This window comes from Microtus ochrogaster, unplaced genomic scaffold, assembly GCF_000317375.1.
Source record: "Microtus ochrogaster isolate Prairie Vole_2 unplaced genomic scaffold, MicOch1.0 UNK23, whole genome shotgun sequence".
Lineage (NCBI taxonomy): Eukaryota > Metazoa > Chordata > Mammalia > Rodentia > Cricetidae > Microtus > Microtus ochrogaster.
This window is the reverse complement of record NW_004949121.1, coordinates 4,272,843-4,298,092: the sequence shown is the minus strand read 5'-3', so window position 1 is coordinate 4,298,092 and position 25,250 is coordinate 4,272,843. Positions and strand designations below refer to the sequence as shown.

The 25,250-nt window shown below is 40.9% G+C and overlaps 1 protein-coding gene across 7 annotated transcripts in view; it reads left to right on the top strand.

The window, feature by feature from the left end:
* Positions 1 to 14,346, top strand: part of Psd3 (pleckstrin and Sec7 domain containing 3) — a 457,750-nt gene extending 443,404 nt beyond the window's left edge. For all 7 annotated transcript variants that reach the window (XM_026789576.1, XM_026789579.1, XM_026789577.1 and 4 more), the window contains one exon: positions 6,339 to 14,346. In XM_026789576.1, the coding sequence (XP_026645377.1) occupies positions 6,339 to 6,554 (216 nt within the window). In that variant the 3' untranslated portion in view covers positions 6,555 to 14,346. The remainder of the gene's footprint in view (positions 1 to 6,338) is intronic.
* The last annotated feature ends 10,904 nt before the right edge of the window (positions 14,347 to 25,250 follow it).

The following is a 25,250-nucleotide window of genomic DNA, read 5'->3' as shown; positions in this document are numbered from 1 at the left end:
GAAGGAATAAGCCTTGGAATGACAAGTCAGACCTTAGTGACTCGTGGAAGACAATGATGGAATCCACAATGGTGGAATGCCTAAAATAATGTTGTATTCTTAGAGGTTCTGGAGGTCATAACTTACCAGGTATCCACTGACCATGTCTATATTCCTGTTGTTTTTATTTGTATAAAAATTGACATAGTCTGTATAAAATATATCTAGAATATATTTTCTGCCAGACGTGGGTGAATTTATTTTCTTTTGCATATACTTTTTTCAATTCATACATTTAATGGGTGTTTTATTTACTCTTAGGAAACAAAAGCAATTGTTTTCCTTCATGTGACAGCACCTAGGGGAAAAGGAAGAAATAAACAAGGTTTTCTAAAACTGAGAAATACAAGGCCGTTGGATGGGGAGAACTGATAGGAGAAAAATTAGTGAAGGCATGAGAAGAGGTGTGATGGTTTAGAATTGGAAGACCTTGCTATGGCAATGAAATCGTGAAGCCTGGGAAAGTGATGAAGGACAGTAGGGCGTGGTCTCCATGACTTGTGGGTAAAGAGCTATGGGGAGAAAGAAAATAGAAGGAGCAAGAGGTCCTGGAGGATTGTGTCTGGCACATAGGAGGTAGGCCCTCTGCTAATCTGTAGCCCAGAGACTTCTTTAAGAGTAAACCAGTGGTGTTGGTGGCACAAGGAGTGACAATCAACAAAGGTTAGAGGTATCTGGGCCTCTTGAAGGATTTGAGGTTGAGAAGCATCTTAAGGATCCGAGACACGTAGCACTCTGAGCAGTAATAGCATGCCATGTCTCTCACATCACGGACTGTTGAGAGGAGTGTGCATGGATGCCAAAGAAGGGAGCAAAGAGGCCAAGTAGGCAGCATCTCTAATTCTCTAGGCATGAAAGGATTGTACTTGCTTCAGATTTAGTAGAAACCATGAGAAAGCGCAGGGTTCTGAATATATTGCAAAGAAGGAGGAATGGGGTTTACTCAAAGAATGAATGTAGGATATAGAGAAAATAGAGTCAAGGAGGAGAAATATTTATTATGAAATTGTCTTTGTGATATAAAATATTCTAGTTTGGTCTCTGATTTGGTATTTTAATCAGATTTTGGAACCTTACAGTTATATATACCATCTTAGAGTCTCTTAGAAACTATAAGATATTATACACATAGCAAACATACAGGAAAAGACTAAGAGAATCCTATTAAACTACAAAGAACAAGTAAGTGACATAATACTAACAATGGACTTAATAGTCACTGACTTAATGTTCATTATGTAACCACATTGTGGTGAATAGTAATGTCTCTCAATAAACCATTGACTATTCAGGAAAAAAAAAAACAAAGTTATACCACACCACAATTCATTAGCCAAGTAATTATTTCATAAATAAAATCGAGACAAGAGTTTCATTGCTATTCAGTAGGGAGGTTTAATATTTGTGTACTCTTAGCTACAAATGGTAGAAAACTGACCAGATGTTTAAATGGAGTAAATGTTCTTACATCCAACTTAAAAGCAAGTATAAATGGGTGGTTCCTATGTGCTAAACGCTGTCATGGTGGATGTATAGGCTTTCTAAATTACTAATCTGTTTTATGAACATAATGGCCTTTTGTTTTCATGATTATTTCGTGATTTCAAAGTGGCTACCTTTGTTTCAAACATTGGGCTGGACCCCTTGTTATTAGAATAGGGTCACTGCTTTCACAAAAATGCCCTAGCAGACTGGTGCATGTGTATCAGGGGCTAAGAGCAGAGCGTAGGACAGAACAGGAGACTGAAGGAGTGGTGGGAATTGCTGTTTCCTTTTCAACTTTGTTCCCTCTCCTCAGACTAGTCACATGAATATTTTTAATTAAAAAAATAAGATAAAATTCAGTTCCATTTGTGAGGAGGAACAGGCTGTTAGGGAAGCAGCAGTCCTTTTCTAAATGTCATTTACCAGGTTCTTCAGGCAAGGTTGGCTATTTGAATACTGGCTGCTTTTTTAGTCTGATGCATCAGGCTTTTAAAAAGAAATTAAAAAAATAACTGTGGGGGAGGGCTGGTGGAGAGGGCTTAGTCTGCAGAATGCTATTGTGAGGACCTGAGTTCAGTTCCCAGCTAAGGTAAAAAGACAGGCACTGAGGAACAGACCTAGAATTCCAGTGCTCAAGAGAGGAAGACACGGATTCCTAGGACTTGCTGGCCAGTCAATCTAGGCAAATTGGTGCTCGCACAGAGAGGGAGGGAGGGAGGGAGGGAGGGAGGGAGAGAGAGAGAGAGAGAGAGAGAGAGAGAGAGAGAGAGGAGGAGAGAGAGAGAAGGAGGAGGAGGAGGAGGAAGAGGAGGAGGAGGAGGAGGAGAGGAAGAAACTGAACTGTCAGGAAAACATAACAATGAGGGTTCATTTAGTTGGCAATGTCTGTACAACAAAAGGAATAATCAACAATATAAAGAAGCAACTTGCTGAATGAGAGAAAATATTTGGAAGTGATTCTTCTGATGGGTAATATCCAGAATGTATATGGAGCTCAAACAGCAACAAGAAAGTTAGGAAAATTTTAATTGAAAATTATGCACAATACGAGTGGGTGTGCAGGTGGGATTCCAGAACACAGCAAGGGGATGGGCAGTGGCAGATTACCCGAATGGACACTTTTCAAGAGAGACTATGCAAATGACCAACAATTATGAAAAATGTTCAATATTACTTGTTGAGAAAATAAAAATCAAAGCAAAAATGAGATAAAATAGCTCTTATGAAAAAGACAAAATGAAAACTTAGAAATACTGTAATGATACAAAGGAAGGGAGAAGACTCAAATACTGTTGGTGATACCAACTTGTACAGTCATTGTGGCATGCTTTATGCAAGTTCCTCAAAACCTACAGATTACTATATGATCCAGCAATCCCACTCTCCTGGATATGCTGTGGAAATCAGTATGTCAGAGAGATATTTGTATCCATGGGTTTATTTAACTGTTCCTAGTAGCCCGGATAAAGAATCTCAACCTAAATGCCCATCAATGGATGGAGAAGTAGATAAGGAAAATATGTATTGTTATTATTATATTATAGTCACATGTGCTTACATGTCTTATTCAGCCATAAGATATGGATCTGGCATTTGTAGCAACATACATGGAGCTGGGCACCATCATTGTTACATGAGTCAGACTTAGAAAGAACACAAACCACATGTTCTCTCTTAGTGGACACTAAAACCTTGATCTTACAGAAGTGGAGAGGAGAATTGTGGTAACCACAGCCTGGAAAGGAGCTTGGGGAAGGGACTAAAAGATAGTTCTGGGGATGCAGTTGGAGAGAAGGGATAATGCTCATGGACTCATGCTCCTTGGTAACAGCATTACTCAGTTGACACTAAGTGTTTGACAAGAGTAGAAAGGCTTTTGACTGACTGTTCTCACTGCTGTGTCTGGGGTGATACTTACGCCAGCTGCTATGATCTGATCATATACATTGTGTACATGTATTGTAACATCACACTGTATCCCCAGAGTATGTACAGTCAATATGAGTAATTTAGCAATAAAATACTTGTGAATAATGAGGATGGTCCTTCTGCCTTTTCTTCCTTGATGTTCCCTAAGCCATAGATGCAGGAGTTGTGATATAGGTGTGTTGCCATTGGAGCTGGGCTCCCCACAATCTATTGGTCTCTGCACTGTGTCCCAATGTGGTTTCTGTGATGGTCTCAATAAAGTGGCATGTTTCAATTTCAATTAAACAATAAACTAGAAAAAAAGGGAATGACTACAATTGCTATTTCTGTCAGGTTGTTCTTCTTGTGTGTCGGCTTTAGCTTCAAACTTACATTTCTTGGTTTATCTTGGGAAAATCTGTGACAGTCGTGTCTTCTAAGAAAGGAAGAAAGAAAATAACCCTTCAAAGATGAGGGCCGTAATTAATTAGAAGTACAGCGTCCCTACACCTCAAAGAGAGCACACAGAGAAATTGAATAAGAGATTTCATGTGATCATTGAAAACAGTCTTTTCAGAATTTTAATTTTGCCACTAAGGAAGTTTGGATGCAGCGTAATAAATTCTTAGAATAGGTAAGACTTTGGAGCCAGTATGCCCTTTAGATTTCATCCAGCTCAGTCTTGTGATTTCGGGGCACATGTAGCAATATGTGACGTTGGTGACCTTTTGATTAGTGAACGCTGTGACTAAGCTCTCAAGTAGTCTTCTAAGGTAATGCTTAGCACGTTCTTGGGTTTTTTTGTTTCCTTATTTGTGAAAATTGGAATATTCATGAATTAGTAATTCTTTTACCTGAAAATAAGGACTGTTAATAGTGCTTCTTACATACAGAAATTTGTGGTTCATCTTTATGAATCTGAGGATATGGGGATTCTTAGGGTTGGGTTCAGCTCATTGAGTCAAAATATCAGGTGCTCTCTCTCTCTCTCTCTCTCTCTCTCTCTCTCTCTCTGTGTGTGTGTGTGTGTGTGTGTCTGTCTGTCTGTCTGTCTGTCTGTCTGTCTGTTTTTCCATTTTCCCTCAGACCAAGGATGCTTTTCTTTTGTATCCATATCTCCTGTCCTAAATCACATGATAACAGCTTTAGGAATCATATCAAATGGGGAGAAGGATTAAAGCTATGGGGCTAGAGAGATGACTCAGTGCTCAAGGAGGATCCAGTTCAACTCCAAATACTCATGAAGGATAGCTTATCATTGCCTGTAACTCTAGGACTATCTCATTTCTCTGGCCTCTACAGGCACTGCTCTCAGGCACATAGGTGCACATATGAACATAATTAAAATAAACCTTTAAAAAAAAAGAAGAAGTTATAAAACTGGTGGTTTCTCCTCCAAAGCCAGTTGTCCCATCAAAAAGCAAACTCTTTGCCAGGAGCTCCCAGCATTCCTCTGTCTGGTCCTTTCTGGAGTATCACATGGCTCATCCTAGCTGTCAGAGGAACTAGAGAAGCTGCTTTGTGCTTTGTGTCTCTCTTCAGAGCAGCAGGGCTAAGAAGAGGAAATTGAGGATAGCTTTTGATTGTGTCTGTCAGAGTTCTTCTTAGAATCTAGAATATGCATTCATCTATACGGTCAAAGAAAACGTTTGCAAAGTGGATCCCACTGTCCTCTTGCTTGGATTCAAATCAAAGTTCCTTCCTGTGCATCCTCACCTTGGACTTCCCTGCCTTTGTTCTCGTGTGAGTAAAAAGGAATAGTAGTAATATTACAAGCTTTCTGTGGTTTGTGTAGATAACTTCAGATTAGCATGAGGGCACTCAGTGAATGTTGTCACCACAGTGCAGTGCCATGCTTGGATGCAGAACAAATGGAATGGCTAGCAGGCCTCTTACTTTGAGCAAAATAACTTGGAAATGTAGCACTTGAAGCTGATGTTCACAAACCTCTAATCTAACTAGAAAAAGAATCCCTGAAAGATACATAGTTTTAACAGCTTCTGCCTTCCTTTATTTGAACAACTTTATAACTGACATACTCTAGATTAGAAATGAAATACTGTAAGCTTTTTCCAAAGTCTTCTCCTCCAAGTTTATTTTGACTAGAATGTATCAAATCAGGAATGTGTAAATTTCAGTATGTCTGTGCAACAGTTCTAGATAAGTGACTTAGCCAGAAACAGGGCCGTTAGGGCAAGGATCCAACAAATGCAGTGTTTCCAGCCATTGGGAAACCATCATAGCACAAGAGAGATGATGGGGAGGGGAAGAAAGGCGCTATCTGAAACACAGATGGCGTCCCGTAAATTTCCAGTCGCAAAAGAAAGGTAGAATGAGAAAAGCATCAGAAAGCAATTCCATGTTCTGCAGGCCTCATCTTGTTTCCTAGTAACCACTCTTCATAGCGTGAGAGTGAGAATTGGCTGATCCTAAAAGAAAAGCAATAGAAATTCAGAATGGCTTCTAGAATGGATTACTGACTCACAGGGACTCGCAGGTGGAGTCGGGATGAGAGGGCGATCCAGTTGACACTTGGAGTTACAGCAAGCAGATGAATGTGTTCAAGCCAAGTACAGATGAAGACCAGGTCACATGCAAGAGTTGCATGTGAAGCAGAGGTTACAGCTCCTCCTGCCCAGAAAACTCTCCTCCCTTTGCTATGTGCATTCTGGATGCATGTCTGCTCTACCCAGTACACTGGCACTCCTCAGAACCTGGAATAAATGCTAATGGAAATTCTAGCTTAAGTTCTTATCTTAATAGATGCGTCCTCATCCTGCAAGTATGAGTCCCCAAGTAACTTGTCAGCTTGGGAAAAGTCAAGTGATCGAAAACTTCTCATGTTATGTGCAATGACATGCATTTGGCAATTGTACTGACCTAACTTCTCTGATTTTTGCCTTCAGAAAACCCGTTATGAAATTTATGTCAACATTCTGAAAGAAGGAGGCAAGGAGCTCCTGGGTACAGAAGGAAACGAGGCAGTGGGACTAAAGAAGTCACACTCAAGTCCTTCCCTGAACCCAGATGCATCTCCGGTCACTGCCAAGGTCAAGCGCAACGTGTCAGAGAGAAAGGACCACCGACCTGAAACACCGGGCATTAAGCAAAAAGTTACTTAGAATCTGTCCACGGCCAGGAAGTGCTGGTCATGGAGCAAAAAGAGGTTTTCAAGATCTTTCTGGTAATCCGTGAATATATTTAAACAACTAGTCTGTGACTAAACGGTGCATTAGTGACCTTTTATATTGTATATTTTTGTTAGTTTCTGTACAGATGTCTTTGCTCTTGAGTTTCTTGCTTTGAGGATTTGGGCAACTTTATAACTAATGCACCTTTTGTGAGGGGCAGAGGATTGCAGATCCTTTCTCCTTCCGCTTTCTCTTATTTGCACTTCTGCACAGTTATTTTATGTATTTCCAGTCAACTGTTGTACTTTTTTTTAGGTTTAAATTTTTACTCCATTGTGAAACACATAACTGGACAAGCATTGTGCTTTAGTAAATCCTAGACTTTCCGTGTGAAGTCCTGCCCGGTCACGGGGGCGACGTTGAATGCTCATAGATGTTCTCATCAGCTTGGCAGTGCTGGGAGTCCAGGTGTCCCAGGGTGGTACACTTCATTCATCCTGGCCCCTGTTGTTCAGTGCTGGACACAGGAAAAAGGGACCACGAAGATGACAGGACTGGAGGGAGACCTTAGGAGGCACAGGAGTCTGCCTCAGGTGTGGATTCCTTCCCAGCCACACACGGGAAAGCACATGTGGAGTCATCTTTCCTGAAGGGAGGCTGAGGGCGATTGATACCAAGCTACTTCTGTTTTCTGAAGGATGGTGGCAGTAATCAGCCCTTTGGGAGCTGCGAGCTGCAGCTGTATGGTGTGTGTTCTTCTATAGGAATGTGTTACCTCACTCCCATGGGGTCTAAACTAGGAATCAGAATCATCTCTGTCATTGATACCCTTCCAGCCAGGAATAGATTCACTTTCGCATAGATGTGCAGGCACTGATCATGTCCTGGTTGAAACAAAATAATGTAGAAAATGGATGCCCCCCCCTTTTTTTCTTTGCTGCATCACAAACACAACTGCAGTTCTTCCTCAGTCAATCTGGCCATAGTGACTGAAGACGGGGAAATCTGATGATTTGTGTGCCGTTCCTTAGCTTATTCTTATCTCCGTCTCTGTAGCCATCTTACTCAGTCTTTATTGCAATTGCTATGGTTTCACCGTACAGTCAAACAGCACCTTTAAAGTCCAAGGTCTGAAGTAGAGTAGTGCTTGTAGAGGAAGAGAAAGGAATAGAAAAGGTGAGTTTCCTCTATGGCTCAAAACTCTCAGGTTTCCAGCCTTGAAACTGTATTCTCCAAAACTATCTTCCCTACCACGTATCTTCAAAACTAAGAGGATGACTTTTGAATATTCTTATTGTCCTTACACATTTTCTCTGTTTCTGATTGGTTAGCCGAAGGTACTATGACCAGAGAATCAGCTGCTCTTGCATGAATAGCATGATTCCAGTAAGTTAGAGAAAGCCCGTTAGAGAATCACGGTAGTTTATAGGGGCATCTCGTTAGAATATCCTAGCATTTAGTTACAGGATTAGGTATTAACCTGCACCTCTTTCCACTCTGTACATGTCTCTCTTGCCTGTGTCCAGGAATAGGAACTCCTAGCTGCTTGTTTCACGGCATTTTGCCACACTATTGAAAGACTTTTTTTTAACTTCTATCTTGTTTAGGTGAAGGCAGTTGACTTAATTTATATTTCAGAACCATGAAGCTGACATGGGGAGTTGCTATTGTCGTTCATGTACCTGAACTATTTCATAGCTTCCTACTGAATCCAATATTTCCTGAGCAAGTTGCCTTTCTTTTGATGAATTATCAGTGTCTGCTTTTTGCCTAAGTATTTGTAGTCCCTGAAGGGAAAGAGGTACCAAGACCTTTGAGTCTTGAGCATCATCTTTGAGCATCAGTAGCTGAAGAACAGTGAACATGTTTGAGTGTTTGTCCAGAGTGTCTGTCTATATGTGTATAGAATGTTTGTGCGTTCTTACCTAGAATATCTAGTATACATTGAATGGTACCTTGCTGCAGAGTGTCTGGCATGGAGAACAGTCTGGGAATACCCATAGCATCAGCACTGCCATGGTCCCTACTACAGGACTCACAGGTGTTGACTCCAGAACTTAAGGTCGTGCTTATAGATAATCAGATAGCAAAGTCACTTTCAAAGCTGTGGACTATGGTGTCTGCATGATTTATCTTGAAAAATAACTATAGCATTCTTCTGGGAGGTAGAATCTCGGCCTGCCCCAGTGTAATGCAGTGTAAGCCTTAGGGGGATAGGCTTAAAATGTGTCTTCCCCAAGGCCTCTGGAAGGATGCTGCCTGCTAAGAAGGCACAGCAGGCTGTTTAGCCTATGGTAGGAAACACCTCTGATCCGATGGGACTCTGGTCCATAGCCAACCCCTTTCCACACAGTATTTAGTCGTAAGAAATGGAAGGTGGTTCTTAGTACAGCTACTCTAAGCCTGCCTGTTGCCCAGCGCACGGTACAGGGAGCTCTCCTCCCCCTCCTTTCCATGGTACTTCATCCTACCCCCCCTATACCGACATTCATCCCTACCTCAGTGCCCTGGAGCCTTGGAGTTCCTCTCCATATGATAAATATTATCTGCTTTACATTAATACCCTTAATAATGATTCTCATTGTAGAGGGTCTCAAATCATCCAAAGCTGATGATGATAGTCTTGTTGTAAACTGACCCTGTATAAAATGTGTATATTGTGGGGTTCTCCCTACCTCACACGCTGACTTATAAAAAGGGTTGCCAGGAACTCAATTTTAGAGATTAAAATCTATTCACTACCACTCAGAGTCCTTGTTTTATTGGTATATCATTGTCATTACTGAAATGTCCTTTTAAAAAAATATATCACTTACCTAACTCTGAGCAAGGTCTAATTAAGCCAAGTGTTACTTATATACATTTCAATTAATCATAGTGAAACCAGTATGTGGGGGAGTACTCTGGTCAAAACAGTTTATAGATGATGTGTAGCTTTCTTAAATCGCTCTTAGGTAAATAAGATGGAGGCATTTTCTCATGCAGCAATCTTGTGGAGTTTGTAAGGCACTCGGTGTCCCTCCATTGACTTCCCTCATGCTGAAGGTGAGGACTGTTTTCCAGGAAAATGTAAATGTGAGGGGCTCTGGAAGAGAAGATCTCGCTTGTTTTTAAAGGCCCAGCTAGATTTGTGATATAGTCTACTTGGGAAGCTGAGTGCAGGAAGTCACACTCCTTTGCCTTCTGCCCTTTATCATGTAGAGAGTAAGGATAAGGGGCCATGCTCTGAAATAAGGAAGGACCATGCTGAAATGCACGCCTCATCTGCCTTATTGATTAGAAGTCAGTTATACCTCTTTTGTCTTCCCACGCTAGAGAGGCTTTGATGAAGCTAACTGTAGATGGAATTTTAATTCTTTGTTATTTTTTTTCTAGTCAGCATCAGTTAAGCCTCCTTTGACATTAATTTTCTTAGTTTTGAACATTTGGCTTAGCTTTTATGGATGCGAGATTTTATGAGGTCAGTAGCTCCCTTCCTGGTTTTATCAGAGAATAATTCCTTTGCAAGTTCAGATGACAGTGTGCTCTTCCTGTGGAAAGCTCACACTAGACTAGACCCCAAGTAGAATTGTAGCATCAGTGAAACCTGGACTCTGGTTCAAGAACAGTGATGCAGCTTGGGGTTTGAGTTGCATCCGTTTTTGTGTCCAAGCTTTGTGTCACTCAGACAGAAACAAAACAGTCAACTTTGTAGGCAGAGCATCTCCCTTGCTCCAGGACTTCTAGAGCAGCAGAAATCCCCCCACTCACTTTTGACATCTGCTGCCATCTTGCCATCCAGAGGATGTTATCAATCCATATAAAATAATCCCTGATCTATTGCTGAGGTCCTTTGTCAGTGCATATCCTTCCAGACTCCTCCTCCATGCTTCACACGTAACAAGACTGACATCTGACGTCATTCACATTCTGCATCTGTGGAGTGGGCATCTTAGAACCATCAACTCATTGCATGTGGAAAGAATGTCAGTAAATACTTGAATCTGCATGGCAGTTTGCTGGTTGTATGCAAGAGCAAGGAAAAAAGCAAGTTACTTGTACATACAGTAGGTTTCCTTAGGTCTTGTGGGCACATCCTTTATAATTTATTTGTATATCTGTTATAGTGAATATTTGGAGAAATGTTTGTATAGATAGTATGTCACATGTCAAAGGAAATGCTTTCTGTCACCCGCTAATGTTGTGTTTGTGGGTATTTATAGTTGTATGTATGTGCATAAATGTGTAGATTGTGTATCAGTATATGGTATATGTATGTTGAAATTATTTTTGTCAATAACAACCATTATAATATAAAAAGAACGTTTAAAAACCTCATAGGAATGATTATATAGTACAGTTGTTGAGAGTTCATATAGTGGTATTGTTTTATTAAACTTAAATTCAAATGATATTTTGATTAAATTTTTTAATAAGACTTTACAATAGAAGATTCCATCTTTAAGCTTTGAATTACCAGGGCGAAAATGACTTTGAAGTAAACTTGTGAATCTATTGAGGTGTACAGTGTGCAATACAATGAGAACTTATTATAATTTGGGAACTCCAGAAGTGTGGGGAAAGCCAGCCTGGGCAGTCTTAGTATCCTTAGTATTAAGAGCACTTAAACATAAAGTTGAGCTGATAACTTTGGGCTTATTACAAAATGTGATGCTTTTGAGCTCACGTTCTTTATTGTTGTAATTAGTCCAGAAAAATACATAGCTTTCCGAAGAACTACATAAGTACCCAGTGTATCTTTTATGTACCGGTGTATACTTTAGAGTAGATCAATAACTCTCCTGGTGCCACATCCTTACCCCCTTTGTTATAAAGGAATATCGCAGATGATACTGAAGTCTATCAGGGCATCCCAAGATCGGGTACTGTATTCCAGGTTCGCAATTGCACAATTAACAGCTAGTGTCACAGGTAAAAGGACTTTAGGAACAAGTTAAAACTTTATTTAATATTTTTATACTTCAGTCTCCTTTTCCTGACTCTCCCCAAAGAAGAGCCACTGGCCTTAGTTGTTTGACGTTATTGCTTATATTATAGAGTGTAAATAGTAACTAGAGACTACAGTTTTATCAACCAGCATGTTTGGTATATTTAAAGCAGCGACTGGGTGTGTTTGAGTGAGCGGTTGGCTGCAGTGTCTTTTGTTTGAACACACTGCCTCATGTCTTCATGTCTGAGTCGGAGAATTGGAACTGCAGGGTCTGAGACCACCAGCTCCAGGCTGCAGACCCATATGGGCAGTTACACTTGAGTTTTGTTTTTATTAACTCTTCATTCTCTAACTATTTTTACAAATATATATTTCTCAATTTGTTCTTTACGTGTGGTGCGCTGGCTCTGTGGCTGATGAGCAGGGATTCTGTGAGAATATTTCCTGCTAAGGATTACTTGTGATTTGCAGAAAACACAGCCATTTGATTCAGAAATCACACAGAAAATGAGTAGTGGAAATAAAGTATATTTTAGGCCATAGTTACTTGAAATGTTTGGATTTTAATATAAAGCCATGGAAGTTGTAAAGCCAAGTAACCATTGACATGGATAATAATCTTCACTCTAGAGAGTATATATCCATAGTGAATTTTTCTGTCATTAGAATACTTTTTTTAAGCTTTAGGAATAAGAGTAATTAGACCAAATTGAAGTGGAAGGGTAAGCTGGCTGTTTTCCACTTGGGGTCGCCATGTATGTGTTAAATCTTCTAAGAGATTCACTGTTAACTGTCCTCTTGAGTGTTTAAGGAGAAAATTGATATGCCAAGGAAGTCATCTGTGGAGAGGGAGAGAAAGAGAAAAAGAGAGAGAGAGAGAGAGAGAGAGAGAGAGAGAGAGAGAGAGGAGAGGAGAGAGGGCTTTAAGTTATACAAATGTATGACCTAAAGACGCGTAAGGGCCAGAGTATTATAAAGAAATAGTGAACAGAAGCGGTGTAAACTGTATCACAGATGTGTCCCCCAAACCAGGGAAGACTGATGGAGTCCTGCTGTTTGACTGAGTGACATCACATTTTTGAGACATGGGGCTGGGGACACATGCCATGTCCTTCCTGGTGGACCACCAACTTGAAGTCTTTCTTGTGACTCCCAGATAGTGGCTCTCCAGCACCCCCCGCTAGCGCTCTACAGACCATTCATTTAAGAGGGCAGTGTAAATGGAGAAGCCTTATTACCTTCAGAGCCCCAAGTGTGGATTGCCTGCCCTGGCTTCTCAGCTGTAGGTGAGAGAGCTTGCACTGGAGTGTGCTGAACGGCTGAGCACTTATCCTTAGGCCGGGGTCTTCAGGATGAATGTAGGCAGGAACCCAAATATAATGTACTTTTGCAGGGGAGAGTTCAGCTCTCACTAGCAGTAACATGACAATGAGCTCCTTGTCTTTAATTCTGAAAGCACTGGTGGATGGAGAAAACTTTGGAGGTTCGCTTTGTTTCCCAGTCAATCTACATAGCCTTTGAACACACCGGTAAGCCCCAGCCACGGGCTCCATGAAGGATCCCATAGCAGGTCTGAGGCACTATGCTGAGCCCTTACCGTGGGCAGTGGGGAGCAGGGTGATCTCCCCACTCCGGAGCTTCTCCTTGGCCTTTTCCTCTGCTCGGGCTTCTGCTCAACAGCAGGTATATCCTGGGTCCTGGACTATTAGGAATCCAGCCGTCCCAGTGGCTTGACCCTGTGCAGGCAAGATATCAACTCTGAGAGTGACTTGGTTGTGGAGGGTGACACAGTGTAAATGACGCTCAGCTTGAAGCTAAGATGGCACTCTGTCTTTTCGAGAAACAGATGGGCACGTTGAGTTATGTTCACTGTCAGCTGATATCTTTCCCTCTGCTCCCAGATTTCCAGAAATGGATAAGAGTTCATTTCTGTGGGAAGGGTCAAGAAACATAAAATTGCTCAACAGTGCTCTGTTCACGTGAAAGTTGTTGAGCAAAGGCCGACATGCCTCCCTGCACTCTCTTCTACCTCAAGTGTTGGGAATTCGCTTCTGGAAGAGACATTAACACAACGAAGAGCCCATGTTGTCAGCCTTGGCTTGTGGGATGCACGGGAAGGGTGGCTGTTTCTAGCTTTGAAGATAAGACAGGCACCGGGCTTTTGTGGCCTATCCCTGGCTCTGTTTACTGTGGCTCTCGCTGATTGACAATGCGTAACATTCCTCTACCTTCAAAGTTTTCTCCACCAGTTGTTTCTGTGTCCCTGCAGATTGCAAAAGTAATTAGTGGCAAAATCATAGCCTCCCCTTTTCAGTGGCCAAAAAGTCAGCATTAGCAGACCTGGGAAAGCTAGTGGTACCACACCATGTACTGAGAACCTACCTGTTCCTTATCACACACCAGACTCAGAAATGCCACTTCCAGCGTGTGGCATTCATGGTGGTAGTCTTTTGAATGGAACAGTAATTTATGTGGATATTGTTAAAGTGTTTAAAGAATATTTTGAAAATTGAGTTTACATTTTACAATTGCTTTATTTTTATTGAAATGACTGTATATAAATATTGCCCTATGTCACTGTTATTAAAGTAAACCTAGCCCTCCTAGACAGGCGGGTCAATTGTGTAGAAGCTGTGATGTAGACAGTACATTTCTCTCGTGTGTGAGGCCATGAGGAGAACTGTCCCTGTGGTTTTATAAGTTGAGGGTATTTTGTTGTTTTATAACAACAAGATTTATTGCATTTGAAATGATTTTTATGTCATGGGAATCATGCCAACAGTGAAGGATTACAATATGGTATATGTAAATGTACAAACTTTAGAAAGAAATAAATACAACAAATTTCAGTCATTTTGGGAGAATGTTTTTATTTGCTTATTTATTCAAGTTTACTATTACTTTTAATAGTAAAAAGTATTATTTACTTTTTTGTGCTTAAAAGGACAAACACAGGGACTGGGGACGTGTGTCAGTGGGTGTGAATACCTGCTGTGTAAGCATGCGAGCCTTGAGGGTGGGTCCTAGTGCTCACTGAAAATGCTTGATATGGCCATGCATGTGCTCGTATCCCAGTGCTAAGAGGACTGAGACAAGCTCATCATCTCTAGTAGGTGCTGGCTACCAGCTTCGAGCTGGGTTCAGTGGGACAAACTGTCTCAAAGGAATGAGGAGGAGAGAAAGCAAGCAGAATATCTGACATTGTTTTCTGACATCTGTGTACGGACAAAGAGCACTCCAAGATGGAAAGGTCTGACCTTCGGAGTTGAATGAGGTGGTAACCACTCTGGTAGTTGATACTAACTAGCCTCCAGGGATGTCTGTGAAGATTGATGTAGACACAAAGACCTTAGACATGTTAAAGATTATAGCAAGGGAGGAAAAGTAACTTCTTGAATCCCTCCCAGTGATATCTTACTTAAAGCAAGTGTACAATGTAGCTAATCTGTCCTAGATGCTCATATCCATAGCGTTGCTCCATTGTGACTAGCACGTACCTTTCTGCTCCTTAAGAAAGCCTAGTGTAATTGAGGTCTGTTGATTTAGAAAATAAAGTTCCACCTCAACATCTGAGTATCAGAAATGATGTCAAGGTACTCAGTAGCAGGACTGTGTGCATCCTGTTAAACAAAAGCACCTTTTGCTATAAGATAACACATGGAGAATAGTAGATGCCTGAGCATAGGAAAGGAGGACATAGGCGCAGTATAAAAGGTGAGACACTGGTGCATCTGCCTGGGGTGCCTGCTGTGAATGGAGCTTTTTTAGTGGGGAATTGTTCTAGGTGAGTCACTGGGAGAGGCCAAGACGTCTATTTTGTCCATCTCAAGAAGTAAAGCTGTGGGGAGTGAAGAGGGCCCGAGCCTCCCTGTCCCCTATAGCTTCCCTTTCAAGTCCTTCTTTGGAGTGTGAAGCTCAGGCTTGAGTCTCATTGCCTGGCAGCCTGTCCTCCTGTGGCAGTAGTGGGTGTCTTCCCATATTCTCTGTGTGGCACAACTAATATTATAAGAACCATAGGGACTGAAGAGATCATTTTAAGAACATTCCTAAGAGGAAACTAAACCCAGGTCTAATTAAGATGCTGGAAGGAGCTAGTGGAATCTGTTGCATCCCCAGATTAATTTTTTGAAATGGCATTGGAAGAGACACCCAGAGGGACAGGTGAATCCCTGTCAAATCATATGGAAAAGTTTTGTCAACCAAGAACAAAACCTACTCAAGAACAAAGAAAACATTTATTTGGAACCAATTGGGACTGAAATCTAGAAAAACACAGATTCAAGCAACACAAGGGGGCCGGAAGTTTTGAGCAATGCTGGCAAAAGTTAAACTGTATTTTTAATTAAATTATTAGACAGGCTTTAGTCTTTAGGAAGTGTGGAGAAGGATGGCAGAGGTTAACTATACACTAAAGGCCAGCTTACGTGTGGAATGGGCATGTCTGAAACCACGTTCAAAGGGGTACCCGCTTCTGCTATTGGATTAACATGGCTTCCCAACTCTTAGTTCCTTGCTCTAATGCTATCCTACTTTTATTGTCTTCCTTGACAGTGATAAGCAAGAAGAAACACTAGAGAAAAATGTATGGGAGTGCATGTTGGGTAGTGACTCTGTCAGTAAAGCTGACTCCCAAACATGGAGATCTAGGTGGGGCGGTTTGGACTGGAACTGTGCCCTGTAGGATAGGCACTGGAGCACTTGGCCCTCAGTTCCTAATGATGTTTCAGGAGGTCTACGAGGTGCAGCTTCATTGGGAGATGCATTGCTGGGGAGGGGAGGGCTTTGCGAGTGTATGGCCTCCCTGCTTCCAGTTTGCCCTCACTGCGTTGTGCTTTTGGTTAAGGTGTGAAATCTTGAGTTTTCTGCTTCTGCCACCATACCTGGGTTGCTGTCATACTTCCCTGATATGATAGACTCTTATGCCTGTGGAGCCATAGACAAAATACATTTGTAATTCACTTCTGGTCATGGTGTTTTACCACAGCAATCAGAAAGTAACAAATCCAGCATGTCACTATGTGCGTGTGTGTGATCCCAGCATTGCAAAGGTGGAAACAGGAAGATTGAGCTCTCTTGACAGCCGTGTAAACCAATTACTGTGCTCCAGGACAATAAAAGACAAACATCAGGCAAGTTGACAGCGTTCCCAAAGATGACTCTAAAGGTAGCCAGCCATCTTTCATATGCACCCCCACACAGGAAAACAGATGTATACGCGCATAGATGAAGCCACACGTAAAGAAAACTATTCTATGCTGTAGACCAGTAAACTTGAATTTCACCCTGGGCGTATCTTTAGACAGAGAGCAAGCAGAAATTATTTGAAGTCAGAACAGGCTTCCAAGAAGAAACTATATTAGACTCAATTTTCTATTCTATAAGGCTGGTACATTAGACATGGGTAGTAAATAAAATATTGGGGCTGAAAGTGAGTTAACATGATCTTTAATGAAACACGCCCTGGTAAAGTGAGAAGTACAATCCCCACACTCACTCTGTGGGTGGGCGTGCAGCCACTTAAATAGCACTAATTAAAGGATCCGCAACAACCTGGAGATGCATCTCCAGTGTCCTGCTGCAAAGCTTGCCTTTGGCCCCATCTGTTCAACATTTTAATTAATGATTTGGCAGAAGCTACAGAGGCAAGTTTATGAAAAATTGGTATGTCATAAAGCTGGGACAGAATGGTTATCCTAAATGACAGAATTGGGATTCAAAAAAGATCTCATCAGGCTAAGCAATGGGGCAGATTAACCATGTGATGTGGAAGAACTGGAAGTGACTTCCGTTTGGTTTAGCAACACAGGTGCACAAGGGCAAGGTAGGCCTTTTGAGCTGCATAGGATCGCGACCGCACAGGGTAGAAAGTCTCCAGTTTCCGGCTACAGAAAACTCAGTGGAAGCCCAACAATGCTGCCATCAGAAACATCTGGGCTACATTTCTGAGTTTGGTTTCTAAAGCAGAGGAGGTGAGTCTCATGCTGTTGACACCAGCAAGACCAGATGGGGAAAGTGATCTACAAACGGGCACATTCATGTGGCAGAGTATGCCTAAGTAGTAGCTAGGCATCAAAAGCTATGAACCCTGATATAAGGAACAAGGGAAGGGTATAAATGGGGGACGGACCGTCCATGATAGTGAGAGAAGGCTGGTTGAAGTGCTGAAATGTGCTTGGAACCATCGGGCCACCCCAGCCAGGGAGGAAGGGGGGCTAACTGCACTTCTTCCAATCTCCTTCCACTCCCTCAAACCCAATCCGAGTCCCCTCCCCCAGCTGTGAGCAGAACACTTGCTGCGGGGTTGTCTCCTTTTCTGTTCCCTTCAGTAAATCACACAGAACTTCCCCTAAGAATTTCCACACCCCCACTTACTGCTTTATCCTAAACCCCAAATCCAGCATCTATTCCCTGGGGACCCTCAGGGCAGTTAGGCCAGGAAGCACTTAGGCTATCTGAGGATCTTCAGCTCTCCTTGCATCCCTCCAGGCTCAATCCCCAGTCTCCTCCCCAGCTCTGGGACAGACTTCCTGCTTCAGCCTGTCTCACTCTAGGCCTGCATTCCCAGGAGATTAAATAGAGCCTAGTGGAACAGGCTGCTTTCCTCCCTCCTTTGTCCCCGTCAGCCTCCTCCTCCTAGCCCATTCCCAGTCCTAAGTGTCAGTTCCCAAAACCTAGAAACACATTTTACCCGGAACCCGCAGTGTGCACATCTATCAGGATCCAAGAAGAATTTCCTAGCAGGCAAAACACAACCAGCACACCGAGAAGACAACAGAACCAAGGGACACAACATCCACACAACAAAAACAAGACCAGATATCATCACTTAGAATGATAATCTTTCCAAATTCACGTGCCTAAACTTCAGCATGAAAAACACAATTAGTGCCGGGCGATGGTGGCGCACGCCTTTAATCCCAGCACTTGGGAGGCAGAGGCAGGTGGATCTCTGTGAGTTCGAGACCAGCCTGGTCTACAGACTAGTGCCAGGACAGGCTCCAAAGCCACAGAGAAACCCTGTCTCGAAAAAACCAAAAAAAAAAAAAAAAAAAAGAAAGAAAAAAAAGAAAAACACAATTAGTCATATCCAGGACAATGCCTCTGCTAAAGCCCAGCACCCTACCACAGCAGGCCTTGAGTATTGCAAAATAGCTAAAGCACAAGACAGAGACCTTCAAATAGCCGTTGTGAATATGATATGGATATGTATAGAGGAAATCAATGAATGAATCCATTAAACAAATCTAAGAAAACAAATTGTAGAAGGAGATGAATAAAAGAGTTCCTGAAATAAACAAGACCTGAAAGTAGAAAAAGAAACAATGTAGAAAGCTGAAATTGAGGGGAATTGGAAAGTGAAACATTTAGAAACTTAAACAGGAAACACAAAGGCAACAGAATACAAGAAAAATGGGAGAAAATCTCAGGCATTGATGAAAAGATAGAAGAAATCATTACCCCAATCAAATAAAGTGTTAAGTCTAAAATTGTTCTGGCACGAAACATCCAAGAAATTTTGGACATTATAAAAATACCAAATCAAAGAATAATAGGACTGGATGAAGGAAGAGAAACCTAAGTCAAAGGCACAGAAAATATTTGATGCAAAATCATAGAAGAAAATTTCCCTAACATAAAAAAGGTGATGCCTGCCAAAGTACAAGAAAAATGCAGAACACCAAATAGACTGGACCAGAAAAGAAAGTCCCCTTATACCAAAAGAAAACAGTAACATACAGAACAAAGACTATTAAAAGCTGCAAGGGAGAAAGACCAAGAAACATATAAAGGCAGACCTATTAGAATAACACCCACTTCTCAGTGGAGACTCTAGAAGGCAGAAGGGCTTAGACAGATGCTCTATAGACTTAAAGTGACCACAACTGCCAGCCCAGACTACTATACCAGCAAAACTTTCAATCACCATAAATGAAGAAAATAAGACATTCCAAGATAAAACCAAATATAACAATATCTGTGTCTACAAACCCAGCCCTACAGAAGGTGCTAGAAAGAAAAATCCAACCTAGAAGTTAACTATATCCCAAAACCAAATAGTCTAACCACAGCCAACCAAATGAGGAGAAAAATGCCCAAACATGCGCGCGCGCACACACACACACACACACACACGTACACGTACCCACCCACCCAAACACAACCACAAAATAGCAGGAATTTAAAAGCACTACTCATTGACATCTTTCAACATAAAAAGTCTCATTTTTACAATAAAGTGGCACAAACCAACAGTATGTGAAAACAGGATCCATACTATTGCCGTGTCCAAAAAAAAAATCATACCTTAACATCAAAGATAGACATCATTTTAGGGTTAAAAGGATGGAAAGAGAGAATTAAAAGAATGGAAAGGAAAGGAACCTAAGAAGGAAGCTGGTGTAACCATTTTAACATCTAACAAAATAGACTTCAAACCAAAACTAATCAGAAGAGATAGGGAGGGACACTACATACTTGTCAAAGGAAAAATCCACCAAAAACTTATAATTGCGATTCTTACTATCTATGCCCCAAACACAAGGATACCCAAGTTTGCGAAAGAAACATTACTGTACTTAAATCACATATTAACTCCACACACAGTCAGTGGGGAGACTTCTATACTTATTTTTTGCCAATAGACAGGCCATCCACATAAAAACTAGTATAAGTGGATACTAGCTATAAACAAAAGATATAGTTCATGATTCTAGAGAAGCTAAGTAATAAGGTGAACCCTAAGGAAAACATATATAGGTCTACCAGGAAAGTAGAAACAGGCAAAATCACCTGACAAAATTGGGAACATGGGGTGGGGGTAGAAGAGAGGGTGGAAGGGGAAGAGGAAACAGAAGAGGAGGGGGAGGAGAACTTGAGGGAATGGGGTAGTCAAGAAGGAGGAAGGACAGATGAGAGCAAGGAGAAAGATATCTTGATTGAAGGAGCCATTATAAGGTTAGCAAGAAAACTGGCTCTAGAGAAATTCCCAGGAATCCACAAGAATGACCACAACTAAGACCTTAAGCAATAGAGGTGAGGGGGGCTGATCTTGACTTGCCCTGTATTCAGACAGATGAATATCTTAAATATCACCATAGAGCCTTTGTCCAGCAACTGATGGAAACAGAGGCAAAGACCTGCATAAGAGCCCTGACTGAGCTCCCAAAGTCCAGTTGAAGAGTGGGAGGAATGAGAATATGAGCAAAGAGGTCAAGACCATAAAGGGTTCACCCACTGAAATAGCTTACCTGATCTAATGGGAGCTCACCAACTCCAGCCGTTGGGCAGGAACAAGCATAGAACCAAACTAGTTCCTCTGAATGTGGTTGACAGTTGCATGGCTGGGGCAGACTGAGGGGCCACTTGTAGTGGCACCAGATTTATCCCTACTGCTTGTACTGGCTTTTTGGGAACCTATTCTCTTTGGATGATACCTTGCTCAGCCTAGATATAGTAGGGAGGACCTTGGACCTTCCACAAAGCAATGTGTCTTACCCTCCTTGAGGATTGGATGGTGGTGGGGTGGGAGGGTAGGAGGAGAGAATAAGAGGAGGGGAGAGAGTGGGAACTTGGATTGTTATGTATAATAAAAAAGATAGTTTTTTTTTAAATAAATTTTTTAAAAAGAAAAAACTAGAAGGATAAATGTCGGAGCTGAGACTAAAAACCAAATGAGCCTAGCAGACATTTGCAGCAGATTTTACACAAACACAAAACAACAAGCCTACTTCTCACCAGCTCATGGAACTCTCACCAGAGTTGAGACCACAGGCTCAGACACAAAGCAAGTCTCAACATATACTCTAAAATTGAAGTGACACTCTGAATCCTATATGATCAACAACAGAAATAATAGTTAATAAACTCATAGAAACTGGAAAGCTCTCTACTAAGTGAAAGATGAGTTAAGACATCTAGATGAAAGACTAAATGAACAACTTTCTAAAATTGAAAGAAATGAATACACAACACACCCAAATTTATGGGACACAATGAAAGCAGTTCTAAGTTTCAAGTTGATAGTACTAAGTGCACACATAAAAATATTTCGAGGATACTAGTTACTTCAAAATATACTGGAAATCTCCAGAACAAAGTGAGAAAAAAAATTACACCCAAAAGGAGTAAATGGCAAGAAATAAACTTGGGGATGAAAGACTTAATATAGAAACAAACAAATAAATAATAAAGTCAATGAAATGAAGAGTTAGTTCTTTGACAAAATCAATAGCATCAACAAACTCTTAACCAAATTAATTAAAGGGTAGAGAGAGAATATCTAAACAACCAAAATTAGAAATGGGGGCAGGGAATAACAATGGCCTCTATGAGTTTCATAAGGACATACTTTAAAAACCTGTTCCTCACCAAACTGGAAAATCTAAAAGAAATCAATAATTTTCTCAACACATGCTAGTTAACAATGTTAAATCAAGATAAGATAAGCAATTTAAACAGATATATGACATCTAGTAAAATAGAAACACTAATTTAAAATCTCCCAACCAAAAAAATAAAAGCCCTAGGCTAGATGGTTTTAATAAAGAATTCTGCCCATGTTTCAAAGATGAATTAATGTCAATATTCCTCAAATTATTCCATAAAACAGAAACAGAAAAAACATTGCTCAATTTGTTTTATGAGGTCACATTTATCCTGATACCCAAACCACATAAAGACTCAACAAAGAGGAGAATTGTAGGCCAACTTCCCCTAAAGAGACAAATATTACATTTAACAATAAAATACTTACAAACAGAATTCAAAGATACATCAAAAAGATCACGCACCATGATCAAGTAGACTTCATCCCAGAGATGTGGGGATGGTTCCAAATACGTAAATTGATAAGTGTAATCCATCATATAAACAAACTGAAAGATAAAAACCACATGGTCATTTTATTAAATGCAGAAAAGGATTCTGAACCCCCCCCCCTTTATGATAAAAGCCCTGGAGAAATTAGGGATACAAGGGGCATATCTCAACAGAACAAAGACATTTTCCAGCAAGCACACAAACAACTTAAATGGAGAAAAACTCAAAGCAATTCTACTAACATCATGAACAAAGCAAGGTTGTCCACTCTTTCCATTCCTATTCAATATAGAACTTGAAGTCTGAATATCCACAAGTCATAAACACTTTCAGTAATGTAGCAGGATATAAGATTAACTCAAAAAGATCAGTATCCCTCCTGTACACAGATGATAAAAGGACTGAGAAAGAAATAAGAGAAACATCACCCTTCACAATAGCCACAAAGAGCATAAAATATCTCAAAGTAACTCTAACCAAACAAGTGGAAGACCTGTATGACAAGAACTTTAAATCTCTGAAGAAAGAAATTGAAGAAGACACCAGAAAGTGGAAAGATCTCCCATGCTCTTGGGTAGGCATAATTAACATAGCAAAAATGGCGATTTTACTAAAAGTAATCTATAGATTCAATGCAATGCCCAGCAAAATTCTCCACAGACCTCAAAAGAATGGTACTCAACTTCATATGGAAAAGCAAAAAACCCAGGATAACCAAAACAATCCTGTACAATTAAAGAACTTCTGGAGGCATCACAATCCCTGACTTCAAACTCTACTGCAGAGCTACAGTACTGAAAACAGCCTGGTATTGGCATAAAAACAGACAGGAGGACCAATGGAGCTGAATCAAAGACTCGGATATTAATCCACACTTGGTTTTTTACAAAGAAGCAAAAAATATCAAATAAAAAAGAAAGCATATTTAACAAATGGTGCTGGCAAAACTGGATATCAACATGTAGAAGAATGAAAATAGGCCCATATCTATCACCATGCACAAAACTCAAGTCCAAATGGATCAAAGTCCTCAACATAAAGCCAGCCACACTGAAACTCTGAAAAGAAAGTGGGAAGTATACTTGAACACATTGGCACAGGAGACCACTTCCTAAATATAACCCCAGTAGCACAGACACTGAGAGAAACAATAAATGAACCTCCTGAAACTGAAAAGCATCTGTAAAGCAAAGGACACAGTCAACAAGACAAAACGATAGCCTACAGAATGGGAAAAAAATCTTCACTAACCCCACATCAGACAGAGGTCTGATCTACAAAATATACAAAGAACTCAAGAAATTGGTCATCAAAAGAACAAATAATCCAATAAAAAAAAATGGAGTACAGACCTAAACAGAGAACTCTCAACAGAGAAATCTAAAATGGCTGAAAGACACTTAAGGAAATCTTCAACATCCTTAGTCATCAGAGAAATGCGGATCCAAAACAACTCTGAGATTCCATCTTATACCTGTAAGAATGGCCAATATCAAAACCACTGATGACAACTTGTGCTGGAGAGATTGTGGGGTAAAGGGAACACTCCTGCATTGCTAGAATGCAAGCTGGTACAGACCCTTTGGATGTCAGTGTGGTGATTTTTCAGAAAATTAAGAAACAACCTTCCTCAAGACCAAGTTATACCACTTTTGGGTACATTTCCCCAAAGGATGCTCAATTGTGCCACAAGGACATGTGCTCAACTATGTTCATAGCAGCATTGTTTGTCATAGCCAGTAGCTGTAAACAACCTAAATGCCCCTCAACCAAAGAATGGATAAGAAAAATGTGGTACATTTGCACAATGGAGCACTACACAGCAGGAAAAAAAATGACAGCTTGAATTTTGCAGGCAAATGGATGGATCTAGAAAACACCACATTGAGTAAGGTAGCCCAGACCCAGAAAAACAAATATAAGTACTCACTCATAAGTGGCTTTTAGACATAAAGCAAAGAAAAATCAGTGTCTCAAATCACTTCCTATTGCCTGCAAGTCAGGATGTATTATCTCTCAGCTCCTGCTCCTACACCGTGTCTGTCTTCATGCCACCATGTTCCCCACCATGATGAAAATGGACTAATCCCCTGAAAATGTAAATCAGCACCAATTAAATATTTCCCTTTTCAAGAGCTGTTATGGTCATGGTGTCTCTTCACAATAATAGAAACCCTAAATACAGCAAACATCCTCAGAGAAATGCAAATAAAAACTACTTTGAGATTTCAGTTTACACCAGTCAGAATGTCTACTATCAATAAAAGAAGTGACAGCGTATGCAGCAGGGGAACACTCATTCTTTGATGGTGGGACTGTAAACTTGTAGAGCCATTATGGAAATCAGTGAGGCAGTTCCTCATGAAGATGGGAATCCATCCCCTTCAAGATTCAGCTAGACCACTCTTGGGCATATAGCCTGGAGATGTTTCTGAAGCGTGATTAATAAAAACTCAGGGTTAGAAATTGGGGTTCAACCTGAAGATCCAAAAAGCAAAACAGCCGGTCATTGGCTCTTATCTCTCCCTCAGTCTGAAATGGTGATCCTGCCTCCAGGAATCTCAGAAGGAGACTGTGTCTGAGAGCTGTCTCTTCCCTTTTTATAATCCTCTCCATTTGCATTTGACAAATTAAATTCAGAAAAAATACTCCATATCTATCCTATCTCAGTGAGTCCAAAGTCTTATACCTAATTTACTTTCTATCATGATTTTCTTTGTGTGTCTGGTAAACTACAACTATAACTATCTAGTCTTCAGCTCCCTCAGAGACCCAAGAAGGAAATATTAACTGAGTAAGCAGGAAGTGCAAGCAAGCAACTTCCAAAAAATGTGAGAAATGACAGAAACAGCTGTCTGCCTGGACAGTCACCCAAAGTTCCTCTGAAACGTTGGGGCATCCGTATTTAGCCAACAGGCCAAGCATATTTAACAGACTTT